At 42.0% G+C, this 15,339-nt stretch overlaps 1 protein-coding gene across 11 annotated transcripts in view; it reads left to right on the top strand.

Moving 5' to 3' along the window:
• CADPS (calcium dependent secretion activator) overlaps window positions 1–15,339 on the top strand; it is a 572,571-nt gene that overhangs the window by 225,598 nt on the left and 331,634 nt on the right. For all 11 annotated transcript variants that reach the window (XM_078152119.1, XM_020976388.2, XM_020976394.2 and 8 more), the window contains exon 4: window positions 8,562–8,642. In XM_078152119.1, coding sequence (XP_078008245.1) covers window positions 8,562–8,642 — 81 coding nt within the window. The remainder of the gene's footprint in view (window positions 1–8,561; window positions 8,643–15,339) is intronic.

Raw genomic sequence — 15,339 nt, 5'->3', positions numbered from 1 at the left:
GACAAGATGACCTCATAGGCCCTTCAAACCCTAAATCTATGCTCCTCTGATCTATAATTTGACCATCTTTGGGATGTTCCAGTACACAAACATCCCTCCACCAACATAGGTTGCATCCTGTCTATGTGACTTAGTGGCTAAGCACTCAATCAGGGGTTCCTAGCCTCTCTTGTATGTCATGACCACTTTGGTGTGATGAGTCCATGGACCCCTTTTCAGAATAATAGGATTACAGAGGAAAGCAATTATATTGAAATTTAGTTATCAACATTTTTATAAAACTAACTCAGAGACCCCTGCTTAAGGACTGCTTTCCTTAGAGAGGTATTTGATTCACACAGAGATTGTGATGTACTCAAGGACATATGGCTAAAATTTATCCCAGGCCGGATTGAAACCCTGGTTCTCCTGACTCTAAGACTGGTACTTTGGTCACTAAACCATGATATCTCAGTGATCAGTAATGAAACAGAGAATCACAGAGCTGGAAGGAATGTCAGAGGCCATCCTGTCCAACCCACTCCTTTTACAAATGAGTGATCTAAGATTAGGGGCATCTAAGTGGCAAAGCGGGTGGAGTGCTGGGCCTGGAGTCAGGCAGACCTGAGTTCATTTCAGTCTTAGACACTTAGTAGCTGTGTGACCCTGGGCAAGTCACTTCACCCTATTTGCCTTAGTTTCCTCACCTGTCAAATGAGCTGGAGAAGGAAATGGCAAACTGCTCCAGTATCTTTGCCAAGAAAACCCCAAGAGGGGGTCATGAAGAGTCCGACACAACTGAAATGAATGAATGAATGACAAGCTAAGACTCATGAATAATTTGCCCAAGTAGTAAACACAAGGAGCAAATATGAGAGCCCAGGACCTCTGGCATTAGAACCAGTGGTCTTTTCCTGATATCACTTCTCTGATTTGAGAAAATTATCTGAGCGTTTCAGGGGAACAAAATTATTTACAGGATAAGTAGCTTGGCTCTGACAGATGCTGGTCTAAATTCCCCACTTACCTTAGAGTGGGAAGTTTATAATAGGAGAAAATCACAGGAAAGAGGTAGGTACAATCTGCTTGGCTCATCCCTTAGATTAAAGCAAGGCCTGGGAGTGTTAGTAGTTGTGGCTTTGCTTCTGGGAAAAGCAAGCTTCAGATTTCTGTTTCTGTCACTTTAAAAGAAAGTACAGCCAGAAGCTTGGTTTCCGATAAAGCTATCCTTTTCCACAGGCATGACTGTGGGCACTAATCTGAGCATTTCACATCTAATTAGGCAGAGATTTTACATGTAGGTGTATATTTTTAAAACCTCAGGAGGCCTTGATGGGGAATCTCCGTTTTGGGGTTGGCTCTACGGCTGATCTTTTTTTCCCTGGGAAGAAAAAGCCAGCATTGTAAATAGAGCCCTGTTTCCATGGCACCTTGCAAACTGAGTGGTTGTTGCTTTTTCTTTCTTTTCATCACTCAAAAAGGTAATCACTTCATTTTATTTTGCTTTCTAATTTCAGGACTTATTGGTGCAGGAATGAGTCTCCCCAGTCAATTCTTCTCTGTAATGACCAGCTCCCATAGGGACCCTCTGTTTCCCCTAACTCTCTGTCTCTCCAACTGGTCATTAACTATGAGGAGGCCCCTCTGTCTCTGGGTCGTTCTTGCTAATTAAAAGCCCTAATCCATCCAAGAGCTCTGACCCGAGAGACAGCAACAGACACCAGGACACAAATAACGTCTGTCAAGAGCAGCCTCCGACTCCGAACTCTGCAGACAACGGGAGACGCCGGCAGTCCAAGCAGAGAGCAGGTCCTCCGCTGAGAGGTTTCAGATTTTGTCTGTTTCGTGATCCGAACCGGCAATGCCCCCCTGTGGTTCAGACCGGAAGCGCAAGCGAGACAAAGCCTTCACAAAGCGGCCCTGCTGCTTCTGGGACTTAGAAAGGCAGGGTTTCCAAAGAGGAAAACACAGGAAATAAATGTTATGCTGTGGGGTCCTCAGAAGACAGGACATACATGTGTGGTGTGTCCTGATGATTTGTGCTGCTCTGCCCAGCCCAACCCCCTCCACCCCAGTAGTGCTCATTCCACTGGGCAGAATTCTCAAGGGCAGGAAGTGCTGGACTGAAAAGTCAGAAAGCCTTGGGCTCGAGGGACACTTGCCATGTACACAAAAATGGGCAGCAAAGCACTTCACCTCCGAACCTAAGTTTCCTCCCAGTTGCCTAAAAAAAAAAAAAAGAAAGAATTAAAATTAGCACAAAGGAGGGGGTTTTTTTGGTTTTTTTTTTTTTTGCTTTTGGGCAATTGGGGTTAAGTGACTTGCCCAGGGTCACACAGCTAGTAAATGTCAAGTATTTGGTCTGATGTCGGATTTGAACTCAGGTCCTCCTGACTTCAGGGCCAGTGCTCTATTCACTGCGCTATCTAGCTGCCCCTGTCTAATACTTTAGCTCAAGAATTCCCAACAGTGTACTTCCTTCTCTGATTGCCAGGCTCAGCTTTTAGAAGTAGATGTTTATTGAGGTGGTCTAATAACAAATGCTGGTAGAGAACATCCCCCAAAAGTGTATGGCATACCCCACCATCAGCACATAAAGAGTCCGTGGAAAAGTGGTCCAAGCTTAGAGAGCACATGAAGCAAAAGGGGAACTCAGCCCTGGGTTTCTAGAGGTCCTCTGTACCACTTGGGGGATGCTCAAAAAGTCTCCTTTAGACAGAATGTAGCTTCCTTTCTTGCAGAGAGGTGAATCTGCCTTTCTTCATCATGTCTTCTCTATTTTCAGTTTCTATTGTTGACACTGCCACCAGCAGTTGCTGTCATGGAGGCTAATATTTGATAGGACATCCAAAATCCCCAAGACACTTTGCAACTCTTCAAGTCCTTGCCCAGAAAAAGGGGAGGGGATAGAAGGAGGCCTGAGCGAGGCCAAAGCCCAAGCCAAGGTAGCCTTCTCCCCATTCCCCAACAGTGCATCTTCAGCGGTTTGGCTGGAATTCACCCCTGGCTCACCTGTTCTGATCACCTGTCTGCCGTACACTCAAATCATTTTGGCTCTGAATCCATCTTCCCTTGTAGAGATGATGCACAGATCATAACTGATTTTCTTCCACAATCCAAACATTCTTACTTTCAAATAAGTATGTGATTGATTGGCTGAAACTTGTTTTCACTCATAAATGTGCCTTATCACTTATGGTGGGATCTGGTAACAATGACTTTGTTTAATCAATCCCTACCTATGCATATATGTGTATATGAGTGTGTGCGTGCATATATGTATACTCACGTGTGTCTATGCCCACACATATACATATATATACATACGTGTATGTCTCCTCTGTTCAAATGTGAGCTTCTGGAGGGCAAGAACTGTTTTTGCCCTTATTTAAATTCCCTGGCTTAGCATGATATCTGGCTCATAGAGAATAGTTAGTGAATGCTTATTGGTTTATTGGTTGTTAATGGACTGGCTGATTGTACTTTCTCACCCCCCACCCCCAAAAGGATGTAAGCTCCTCATGGACAAGGACTATTCTGTTTGGGACTTGTCTCCCCAGTGCTTACATAGGGAGTGGCACATAGTAGGTGCTTAAGAAATGGATAATTATATGTGTGTGTATGTACATATGTACATATGTATGTATATAACATCTCCTCTATTAGAATGGAAGCTCTTGAAGGGCAGGGGATGTTTTTGCTTTATCTTTGTATCCTCGAGCTTAGCACAATTCCTGGCATACAGTAAGTGCTTAATGAATGCACATGGGGTGATTGATTGATTGTTGACTGATTAATGGTTGCCCCTCCCCCAGTGGAATATAAGCTCCTTGAAGGCAGAGGCTGTTTCATGTCTGTCTTCACATACCTTGTGCCTAGCATACTTCCTGGCACATAGTTAGTGGTTGCTTTTACACATATTTGAATAATTACTAAATTGTGGATACATGGGGTAAACGACAATGAATGTTTCTATTCAGGGGTTTATTGGTGAAGACAGAAAGAAATCAGGCGATTTAGGAAGAAAACCATTGTGTATTCTTGAATTAATGTCAAAATGGCAGCTGCATATATTTGGACCAATGCACTGTCTACATGGCTTGTGAGTATTCTGCTACATCCTAAGAGGTCAGTTTCTGAGGAATTTCTTGGAGGATGAATTTATTTGGAAGAGTCTCTCATTTTCCCTTTCCAGTGTCCACTTAATCATGATGTGGATAGCTTTTCCCTGAATTTCTATAAACTCTTCAAACAAATTCCTCACTTTGGATCCTAAGAAAATTATTTAGTGATGCCTCCATGAAATCTCCAGATGTTTCATTTGCATGTATATTTTAGTCCAAGAGAATCTAAATGTTTAAAGTGGATTTGCACCTGAATTCTCCGGAATTTCAGGGCAACAAGAGACTAGTGATTGAGCGGAACCGACAGGCAATTCTGATGAGCCAGTTTTTTCCCATTTGGGGGACTGGAGATCAACAGAGCATCCTCATCTATGGTCATAGCTTCTTGTTGACAGTTATGGAGTTTATTGGGAGGTATGTCACTTTTTAGATTTATTTGAAATATATTGTCAAAGGCCTTCGACTTGACCACGTCTAAGGTTCCTTCTGCCTCTAAATCTATGATCCTTTGGGCTATACAAGGCAGAACAGCATGGTGGGAATATCACTAGAGTTGGAGTCTAAGAGCCTGGGTTTGAGGTCCAACTCTCTGTGTGATCTTGGACAAATCATTTACCATCTCAGGGCCTCATTTTTCTCACTAATGGGGTAGATGAACTGGACCTCTAAGATCCCTCCAGGCCAACATCCAGATCCATATTCTTTTTTTTTTCCTTTTTTTTTTTTTGAGGCAATTGGGGTTAAGTGACTTGCCCACGGTCACACAGCTAGTAAGCGTCAAGTGTTTGGTCTGATGCCAGATTTGAACTCAAGTCCTCCTGATTTCAGAGCTGGCATTCTATCCACTGTGCCACCTAGCTGCCCCTAGATCCATTTTCTTCTTACTGGATCTGGTACTTTCTGAACTCCTAAGGAGAAAAGTCCCTCTACCAATGCAGACCAACACTCTCTCTTGTCCTTAATACTTTAGGGCTGCCTGGGGCTCTCAGATGTTAAAGGACTAATCAGGGTCATATGGCCAGTATTTGGCAGAGATAGAACTTGAATTTAAACCTTTCTGAAGTTAGGGCCAACTCCAGTGATGTGCTGAATCAAATGTGTGCTAGCTCTCCAGCTGATGACTAAACGTACAGTGTAAGAGTTTGTTGTTGTTTAGTCATTTGAATTGGGTCTGATTTCTTGTGACCCCATTTGGGGTTCTCTTGAAAAGATGCTGAATGGTTTGCCACTTCCTTCTTCAGTTCATTTTACAGATGAGGAACTAAGGCAAATAGGGTTAAATGACTTGCCCAGGGTCTCACAGGTAGGAAGTGCCTGAAGCCAGATTTAAACTTAGGAAGAGGAGTCTTCCTGACTTCAGGCCTGGCATTCTATCCACTGCACTACCTAGCAGCCCTTAGCTGCTGTGTGAACATCTACACCTCTGAAATCACAAATGTTGCAAATAAGGGCTTGACTTATTGTTTTGTTGGCTGGCTAGACAGTGATTGAGAACATGTTAATAATGCCAATTAAATTTAAAAGCATATAGTGAATTTTCAGACTGCTAGTTGTTAAACATTTACCAGCACGCTCTGCCAGCTCTCTTCTCCACTACATCAAAGATGTCAAGCAGTTGTTCTCAGCCCCAACACCCTCAAGTGCCCCAGATTAAACGGAATTGGGAAATGTTTAACAAAATAAGTGAAAAGACAACACAATATAGATGATGTCAATTTGTGATTTTCTAATTTACCATGTAGCCAACCTAGGTACCACTACACTGTACTATGCTTCCTTTTTAAAATCATGACATTTGATGAATAATTGATGTAGTAAAAAGAATGCTGAGGAGGCCCAAGAGAGCTCAGTTCCAAACTGCCAACTTTCCAGTTGTGTGACCTTGGTTAAGCTGCTCTGAGCCTCATTTTCCCATTCTGTAAAATGTGCAAGATAGCATTTCAGCATCTACCTCACAGGGCTGTTGTGAGGCTCGGATGAGATAATGTAGGGACATCACTTTTGGAACTTGAAAGCATTCTGTCCAGCTGTTCTCATCTGTCTCCAATCACAGAGCTGTTGAAGAGGAGGCAAGAGTGTAAGGGGAGAAGCTGCCTATTCCTGGATAGACTTGTATTTAAAAGACAAGCACAGAAGAACAAAACTCTGTGCGTGTGAGAGACAGACAGAATGATAGAAAGGGGAAAGAAAGAAAAGGAGAGACAGAGAGAGAAAGTAGGAAGGAGAGAGAAAGAGACAGAGACAGAGAGAGAAACAGAAGCAGAGAGACAGAGAGAGGCAGACAGAATGATAGAAAGGGGGAAAGAAAGAAAAGGAGAGACAGAGAAAGCAGGAAGGAGAGAGAAAGAGACAGAGACGGAGAGAGAAAGAAGCAGAGAGACAGAGAGAATGTGTTAATAAATAAACATTTCTTAAGCATTTGCTATGTTCCAGGCACTGTGTCAAGCTCTGAGGATACACGGAAAGGCAAAAAACCAGTCCCTGCTCCCAAGGAGCTCCTGGTTTCATGAGGGAGACATTATACAAACAGCTGTGTGTAAACTGGAGGTAATCAACAGGGGGAAGGCACTAGCATTAAGGGAAACAGGAAAGGCTTCCTTTAAAGATGAGACTTTAGCTGAGACTTGAAGGAAAATAGGGAAATAAGGAGTCAGAGGTGAGGAGGGAGAGGATTTCAGATGTGGAGGAATAGATGGTGCAAAGACAGTGTCATTATGAGGACCCAATAGGCTGCTGTTGCTGGATCAGAATGAGTTGTTCAGTCATGTCCAACTATTCATTACCCCATTTGAAGTGGTTTGCTGTTTCCTTCTCCGGTTCATTTTACCGATGAGGAAAGTGAGGTAAACAGGGTCAGTGATTTGCCCAGGGTCACACAACCAGTAAGTGTCTGAGGCCATATTTGAACTCAAGAAGAGGAACTCAAGAGAGCCCAGGGTTCTATCTGCCGTGCCACCTAGCTGCCCTCAGAATGGTAAAAGGAAGCAAAGTCTAAGTCTAAAAAGGTAGGAAAGGCCAGGTTGTGAAGGGCTCTAAATGGCAAAATGAAGACTATCCAATTTGTCCTGGAGATGACAGGGAGCCACTAGAGTTTATTGAGGAGACACCATGTAATCAACAAGGATTTATTAATTGCTTACATTGATCTATACTTGCCACTGGACTTCCGTGACTCTGGAGGAGAGTAAGGCTGATGACTTTGCACAGCCCTGCCTCACTGAAATTCAATTCATTTGCAAGTCAAAACATCACCCGCAAGAGATCATTGGTGCACTTCAAGAATGAAGCACAAACAACAACAACAAACAATTAATTGCTTCCTACATCCAAGGTGCCATGCTAAGAGGGAGTCGATTTGGTCAGACCGGCACTGCGATCACTGGCAGCTAAGGGGAGGATGGACTGAAATAAGGAAAGGCTTGAGAAAGGAAGACCAGTTAAAAGGATGATGCAGTGTGTGTGTGTGTGTGTGTGTGTGTGTGTTGTGTGTGTGTGTTTTCCTAAAGCCTGAAATAGCCATCTCATCTTAATGTCTTCCCAAAGTGGCTTTCCCAAAATTGTATCACCATTAACCCTCCAGTGTTTGCTATTGTTTATTTCAGAAAGGTTATTTCTCAGTTTGGGAACTATTCCTTAGGGTAGGTTTGGCTCCTGCATATAAAAAACTTGAGGGGGGAAATGAAGACAGTTTAGCTTCTTTCCTGTCCTGGACGAAAGAGAGCCATAAAAAGAAAGGAGCCTTTAAGTACCACCTCATAGTCACCTTCAAGCCTATTTTTATTGTAGGTTGATTTTCATTAGATAAAAGAGAACTTGGCATATTTGAATGCCAAAATATTCTGTTTATCATGCTTCCTTTTTTGTGAATGAGCTGCGATGATGCTCCAAATTACTGATGGGCTGTCTTATAATTAGAGTTTGAAAAATAATGTTAGGCTTCCTTTGGGAAATGAGGAGGGGAGAGTTATGACTCACATGGCTCATTTCATCCCATGAACTATCTCCCTCTTTGTCCATTCAAAATGTGTAATTTCTTTCTCTACCTAAGTCACAGAAGTAGTAGGAGACCCCTCAATGGAGCTAGCTTTAGATTAATCCTGTCAGAATGTAAGTTCCTTGAGGTCAAAGACTATTTCAGTTTTATCCTTATATTCCCAGCACCTGGGAAATTGTAGATACTTAACAAATGCTGTTAATTGATTGAAGGACAAGGTCATAAATCTGTTCTTCCTTGGATATTTCCCAAGCCATTAGGCTGTGCCTCTTGGTGTTCAGGTGGGCAGTTTGTTCCAACAAATTGAGCATGCTCGTTAAGACGTTTGTGGTACTTGGTGGGGACTGATAAATTTCATAATTTCCATTGTAAAAGTAGCAAGCATGATTTCATGGTGAGATGAGTTCATGGTCCTTGACTGCCTCATGCTCATGATGTATATTTTTTTGTATTTTTTTTTTCAGTTGGACAACCCCGATGAGCAAGCCGCACAAATCCGCCGAGAGCTGGATGGACGCCTCCAAATGGCAGACCAAATAGCCAGGGTAAGGATATCTTTCGAAAAGCTTTCTGTGTCTGTCCATTTGCTGAGGATCTGGGTATTAAAACCCAGGGGAAATTCAATTCAAACCCCACACAAGAAACTCAAGACTTCAGGTTACCATTAAACCTAATAGGGCATCATGCCTTGAAAACCCTTGCCTACTTTGTCTTCCCTTCACAATATTTTTAACCACTTGCCACCTGCTTCCAAATCTGAGAAGTAAATTCTCTTACTCAAGGAAAACCTCGGTAATTTTGAGAAAAGGTGACAATCAGATTTAGGAAAAAGTCTGAATTATGTACACACACTGAAATAATGCAACGTGGCACGTGCAGTTTCAGTCTTGGAAGAGGAAAACCTGATTTCAAACCCTGTGTTGGACAAAAGTAACTGTGTGACTATGGGAAATTTATCCACCTTCTGTGATCCACAGGTAGCTAAAATAATCAATAAATAGATTGTACATTGTATTGTAGAGGAAGTTCCCACATTAATGAGGTCACATCTGTTTATATAATATATACGTATATAACATATATGTTACATTATCCATACATAAATATATGTCAGAGGCACATATTAAATATATAAACATTTTTAAAAGCAGTTCTGACCTCTAAAGTGTATACTCAAATTATTTTTGTCATTAATCTGTTGCTCATAGTAGAAAGTTCACAAAGATTTACTGTACTATATCCCCTTTTGGCGGGACTATTGTAATAGCTTCTGTTATAGGATTATGGGCTCATGTCTTTCCCTTTAGCAATCCATCCTGAATATAGCTACCAAAATTATCTCCCTCCTCCTTTACTCAAAAACCCTCAATGGATCCCAAAGCTTCTAGAATAAGAAGCCAACTCCTCAATTTGGCTTTTAAACTCCTCCACAATCTGGTTCTAAGCCACCTTTCAGCCTCCTTTTGTGATACTTAATTCACAATATACCTTGTATTTTATTAATGTGTTCCCCATCCCGCATCCTCACCATTAGTAGAATGTAAACTTTTTAAGGCTGGGGATTTGATATATATATCTATGTATCCCCAGTCCATAGTACAATGCTTTGTATATAGTAGGCACTTAAGAAATGTTGGCAGGAATGAATTGCTGCAAGTTTTACATTTTAGACAGAATGGATTACTCAACATTCCTCCATCTTCTCTAGCATTCTCCTTCTCACAAGCTGCCCTTCCCTTCCTATCCCTAGGTCACACTCTGCCTCATCTCTATCTTTCAAAACTCTTCTCTTAGATTGAGTTCTAGTAGGCATCATCTCCTCCATGAAGCCTTCTCTGATCTCCCCTCTCCCAGATGAAAGTAAGCTCTCCCTCAGATGTTCTCAGGGCACTGTGGATATCTCCTTGGCTTCGATCACACCACATTTGGTGAAATACTTATATGTATACATGTCACTTTCCACTTTGCTTTTCTGTTTGTATCCCAAGCACAGCACTTGGTGCATAGCAAGCATCTGATGAATACTTTCTCATTCATTAGTTCTTTGACTGTTTAGTGTGCGGTGTTATGTCCCTCTAAGGCCCCTAATTGAATGCCCAGTATGTCATACATTGTTAACAAATGTTTGTTGATTGAATCATAGTTAATTGTGTTGCCTAGTAGAGGCATTTAGGGGACCTGCTTTAGTTAATAATGGCATAAAATTACCAAGCCAGTTGTTTGTAAATATGTGCTTCTGCACAGCCTATTTCCTAAAATAGCTAACCTAAGCCCTGCTGTCTTAGAAATATTGGCAATATTGGCTTCGCAAAGCTTAATTCATTAGGCATCCTGGTTTTCAGTATAGGATGAAGAAAGGACAGTAGAAGGCCCAGGTGGTGTTACTTGGTGTAGTGCCAGGGAAACTCTCCTGGGATGTTCCCAAGGCACAGGGGCTATGGGAATCCAGTGAAACCAGAGCAGGAGAGAGTAAGTAAACCTATTTCCCGATGTATTCTATGGTTCTTTCTAGGTACAGAGATAGCATTTACCTGGGGACTTTCAGGAGGAGGGAGAAGTCAGTGTTTGGGGCGTATGAAGGATGTTGCCTTTGGGAAGGGTACAGCTGCTGCCCCGTGGTTGAACCAGCATTTCCTGCTCTCATGGCCATTGTGTGGGCTCTACCAGTCCCCTGCAGATAGCAAGTGCATTGTGGTGGGCCCTTATTGGTTCTCTAGACATACCTTGTACTGTGATTATACATGGTACCTACTCCCACAGTAGAAAGGAGATGGGAGTGAGAAGTCTGGGTCAAGTCATCAGGAGAGATCCTAGATATAGAATAATAATAGATCTTAGAGGCCATGCAGTCCAACCCCCTCATTCTAGAGAGGGAAACTGAGGCACAAGAAAATGAGGTGATGCCCAACATTACACAGCCAGTATGTATTTGAGGTAGGATTCAAACACAGGTCTTCTGAACTCCAAGTTGGAACTTTATCTACCATGCCACCTAGGTCTCTGTCTCTAAGATGGAGACTATGATGACATAGTAATCCATGGTCTCAGAATCACATAATCTCAGGAGTTGGAAGAAATCTCAAAGACACAGTAGATAGAGAGTTGTCAGACATGAGTTCAAATCTCACCTCAACATTTACTATCTATGTGACTCTGAATATGAGTCTTGTTTTTTCCCTCTTCAAAATGAGAATAATCATAGCACCTAAATCACAGGGTTTTGTGAGGATCAAATGAGATAACAAATATAGGCTATGAGCTCCTTCAGAGGAGGGGCTGCCACATAGTAGGAGCTTAATAAACACTTCTCAAATTAACTTGATGTGTAAAGGTCATTGCAAACTTTGAAGTGCTGTATAAAATGTTAGCTATTGTGGCATGTAGTAGGGACTTAATAAATATTTATTCACTGCTTACAATGAAGGCCATCTGTAATCTGCTTTCTCAAATATAGTGGCCAGATCTGAACTATAACACGTACCTAAATGTGGGTCACTTCTACAATATCCCTGACAAATGGTTTAACTTGAATGTATCTACAGAGGTGGAACCCATTCACTCCAAGTGAGATCATACCACATTTGGATAGCTATTAAGAAGTGTTTTTTTTCCCTTACCCCCAAAGCAAAAGCTGCTTCTCTGCAGTTTCTACCTTTTGCTCCTAGCTCTATCCTCTGGGGGCAAATAAATCACGGCTACACCTTCTCCTACATGGTTATTCTTTAATTATTGGAAGGTGACTAGTATGCTTCACCTAAGTTTTCTCTTCTCCAAGTTCATACTTTCTTCAACTGACCCTCGTATGGCGTGGTCTCTAGTCCCTCCCTATTCTGTTCACCCTTTTCTGTACACATTTCAGTCAGAAATTCCTAGAACACGGTTCTCAGAACTGAACACAGTACTTTGGATGTGATCTGACCAGCAGAGTGCCACAAGCTTATCATCTCCCGAGATCTAGATTAGGTCTCTCCTAATTCCGTCTATGAGGGTTCTAACTTTTTTAGCTGTTGTGACCCACTGTAGACTCATGCAGGGCTTGGAGTCCACTAACACCCCCAGATTTTTTCCATATGAAACATTTCAGCCATGCCTTTTCTACCTTGTGTTTGCAAAGTCTTAAGTGACAAACAAATTCAGTTCAGATCATTAAATGCTTTGCATTTAAATTTTATCTATCAGATTCAGCCTAAAGTTATAAGCTGATAAGATCATCTTGAAACCTAATTCTATTTTCCGAGTTGTTAGCTGTTCCCCTATGACTCACAGCATCAGTAAATTTTAGAGGCTTACTATCTAAGAAAATATCAAGCCATTAATAAAAATATTTAAACACTCAGGGTCAGGGACAGATCCCTGGGACACTCCAGTAAAGACCTCCCACCCAATTGCCATTGATCTATTGATAACTGTTCTTTGGGACTAGTCATATTCAACACTCAAGTGGATTTCCAACATTACAAGTCAAAAGCCATCCATGCCTGCCCATATCTTCCAATAGATTCTTGTTAGCAAATCCACCCCAATGTGTTTGTGGCCTTACTTAATTTCTTCTGAAATCGCAAAGGTACCAGAGGAGCACTCTAGACAATCCATCTATTTATTCCTGTCCCTTGCCCATATCATCTTCGTACGATGAATTTTCTTGTCCACCTGTTTGCTAGTCTTCATTGAGGTTCCTCATTGGTAATACACATCAACTTGATCACACCCACCTTGAGCCTTTCCATTGTCCCCTCTATGACATTCCTTCTTTAATTCTCTACAGACTGTTGCATTTCATACCTCATTTCTAAACAGCAGTTCCAGTTGAATGCTGGTAGTAAATGAAGGCAATTTTTTTCCTGAGGTTAGTTTGGGGTCATTTAAGGAACTTTTTAATTTCTTGAAGATAACTGAGACTTCTCTCCTCCTCTGTTCAACTCCAAGACCAACCCAGTGTCCACCTCTACCTACTGATTAACAAGCATTGTAGGTCCTCTATCCAAATGTATATCATAACCTAAGTAACAAATATTCTTCATCCATTTGGTTCTTCTTGTATGGCTGGCCAAAACAAATATTTTTGAGTAGTTACAGATCTCTTATAGGAGATTTTACAATGTTCCAGGATTTCATGCAATCGGCACAACGTCATCTGAAAATAGGGACTTCTAGAGGACCACATCATCCACAGAAAAAAATTTGTCAGCTTGGATTCTGCACTGGATTTCTTCCATCCCCATGGTGGCCATCTTTACCCCAAATCCTCCTGTTTTCTGCCTCATCTGATAATTCACAGTATTTTAAACATTGCTGACAGCCACACAGCAATGATATTTCGCTGGGAGAGTTTTTATTGGAATGAAGCTTGCCTAGGGTCTGGTGACTCCACCTTGCCAAAGCCGTCTAATCCTGTTTCAACTTGCTGTTTGTCATTTTTCTTCTACCCGTTCCCACCTCAAAGATCATTCATTTTGGAAGAAGCTAAGCTAATATGTTACCTTCTCCCTCTATTGTCAAGACTGAGAGAGCCTCAGGTGGTACACTGGTCAAATAATCACAGACTGGCAAAGTGTTGTTGGAGAAACCCAGGAAAACCAAGCCTATTTCACCCACAAGAAGTTCAGGCCCCTAATCTCAGCCGGACCTTTGATGCTGTTTGCCAGTATTTCTGTTCCATCCAACTTACCCCTTGGCTCATTCCCCCCCAGTGATTGTTCCAGAGCTTTTCATTTCTCCTTTCACCACAAGTGCCACTGCCATTTTTCTTGCTTATAATAGATGATGTAGACTCCTACTTCAGTAACTGTGGTCTTAGCCACATCCTCACCCAAAACTCCCAAACCTCTTTAGTATCATTTAGCATCACCACATTCTTTCTTCTGCCCTTCAATTTCAGAAGAAATATCCCCACGATTTACTAAAGTTAGCATTCAACAAGTAGCCATCATTTGTAAGCACCTACTATGTGTGTAGCACTGCACTAAGCCACAAAAAAAGACAAAAAGCAATCCCTGCCCTCAAGGAGCTTATGTTCTAATGCTCCCCAATCATTAGATGCAATCTATAAGTAACTAGATACACTGCAAGATACATGCATAGTTGGAAAGTAATCTCAAAGGAGAAAGTCAATCTCCTTTATCCCTGCCTCCTCCAAGACCTCACTCCATCAGTCACTGTCATCATCATCCTCTCTCTCTCTCTCTCTCTCTCTCTCTCTCTCTCTCTCTCTCTCTCTCTCTCTCTCTCTCACACACACATACACACACACACACACACACACCCCTTCAGTCTGTACGTTACCATTGGCTCCGTATCAACCTCCAAATACACTCAGGATTCTCCCCCAAAAATCCTAAAGAAGTCTTTCTATCCAGCCAGTCCCTTGAGTATCTCTCTACTTGATTTCACTGCTAAATTTTTTTTAAAAAGATTTGCTTTTTTTGACATCCAAAGCCTCTTCTCCACTCACTTCCCACTCTTCCAGAAACAATGGTCTTCAGAACAGAACTCGCAGATAGTTGACATTCCTGACGGGAAACTAATAGTTCTGAAGTGAGAGTTGGTCTTGAAACTCAGTTCCTAGAGGAAGACCCCCATGGAAAAGAGGCCAAGAAGGTCTGGACCAAATCAGTGTTCCCTTTCCAAAAACTCAATTTGGCTCACTGAAGTGCTTTGCATCTTGAATCTGGACCCACGCAAGATGTGTTCTGATGGTGGTAGTGGTGGTAATGATAGTACTGGTAATGGTAGTAGTGGTGGTAGTAGAGTAGTAACAAAAGTAACACAAAATTGTGGCACGGATGATTCCATCATCAAACATGGAGAACAAGACTCCCTTCAAGGCCCAGCTAAAATCCCACTTTCCTCAAGAAGCTTTTCCTGATCTCCCTTAATTCTAGTGTCTTCCCTCTCTTTCTTACCTACACTGTATCCTATATCTTGCTGGTATATAGTTGTTGTGTGTTGTCTCCCCCATTAGATCGGGAGCTCCTTGAGGGCAGGAACTATCTTTTGCCTTTCTTGGTATCCACTGTGCTTAGCACAGTGCTTGGCATATAGTAGATACTTGATTAACACTTGCTGGCTTGACTAGAGATAAGGAGTCAGTCAATAAACATTTATTAAGTGTCTGCTATTTGCCAGACACTGTGCTAAGTGCTGGAGTGGAATCCATGACTTCAATGGTGTCAGGAACTTCTAGCAAGCAATGGAGATCTGCACCTTCTCAGAGCTTATAGTCTCTTTAGAGATTACCTTGAG

The sequence above is a fragment of the Phascolarctos cinereus genome, unplaced genomic scaffold, assembly GCF_003287225.1.
Source record: "Phascolarctos cinereus isolate Bilbo 61053 unplaced genomic scaffold, phaCin_HiC Scaffold_4;HRSCAF=312, whole genome shotgun sequence".
NCBI classification, from domain to species: Eukaryota; Metazoa; Chordata; class Mammalia; order Diprotodontia; family Phascolarctidae; genus Phascolarctos; species Phascolarctos cinereus.
This window is presented reverse-complemented; position numbering and strand designations above follow the sequence as displayed.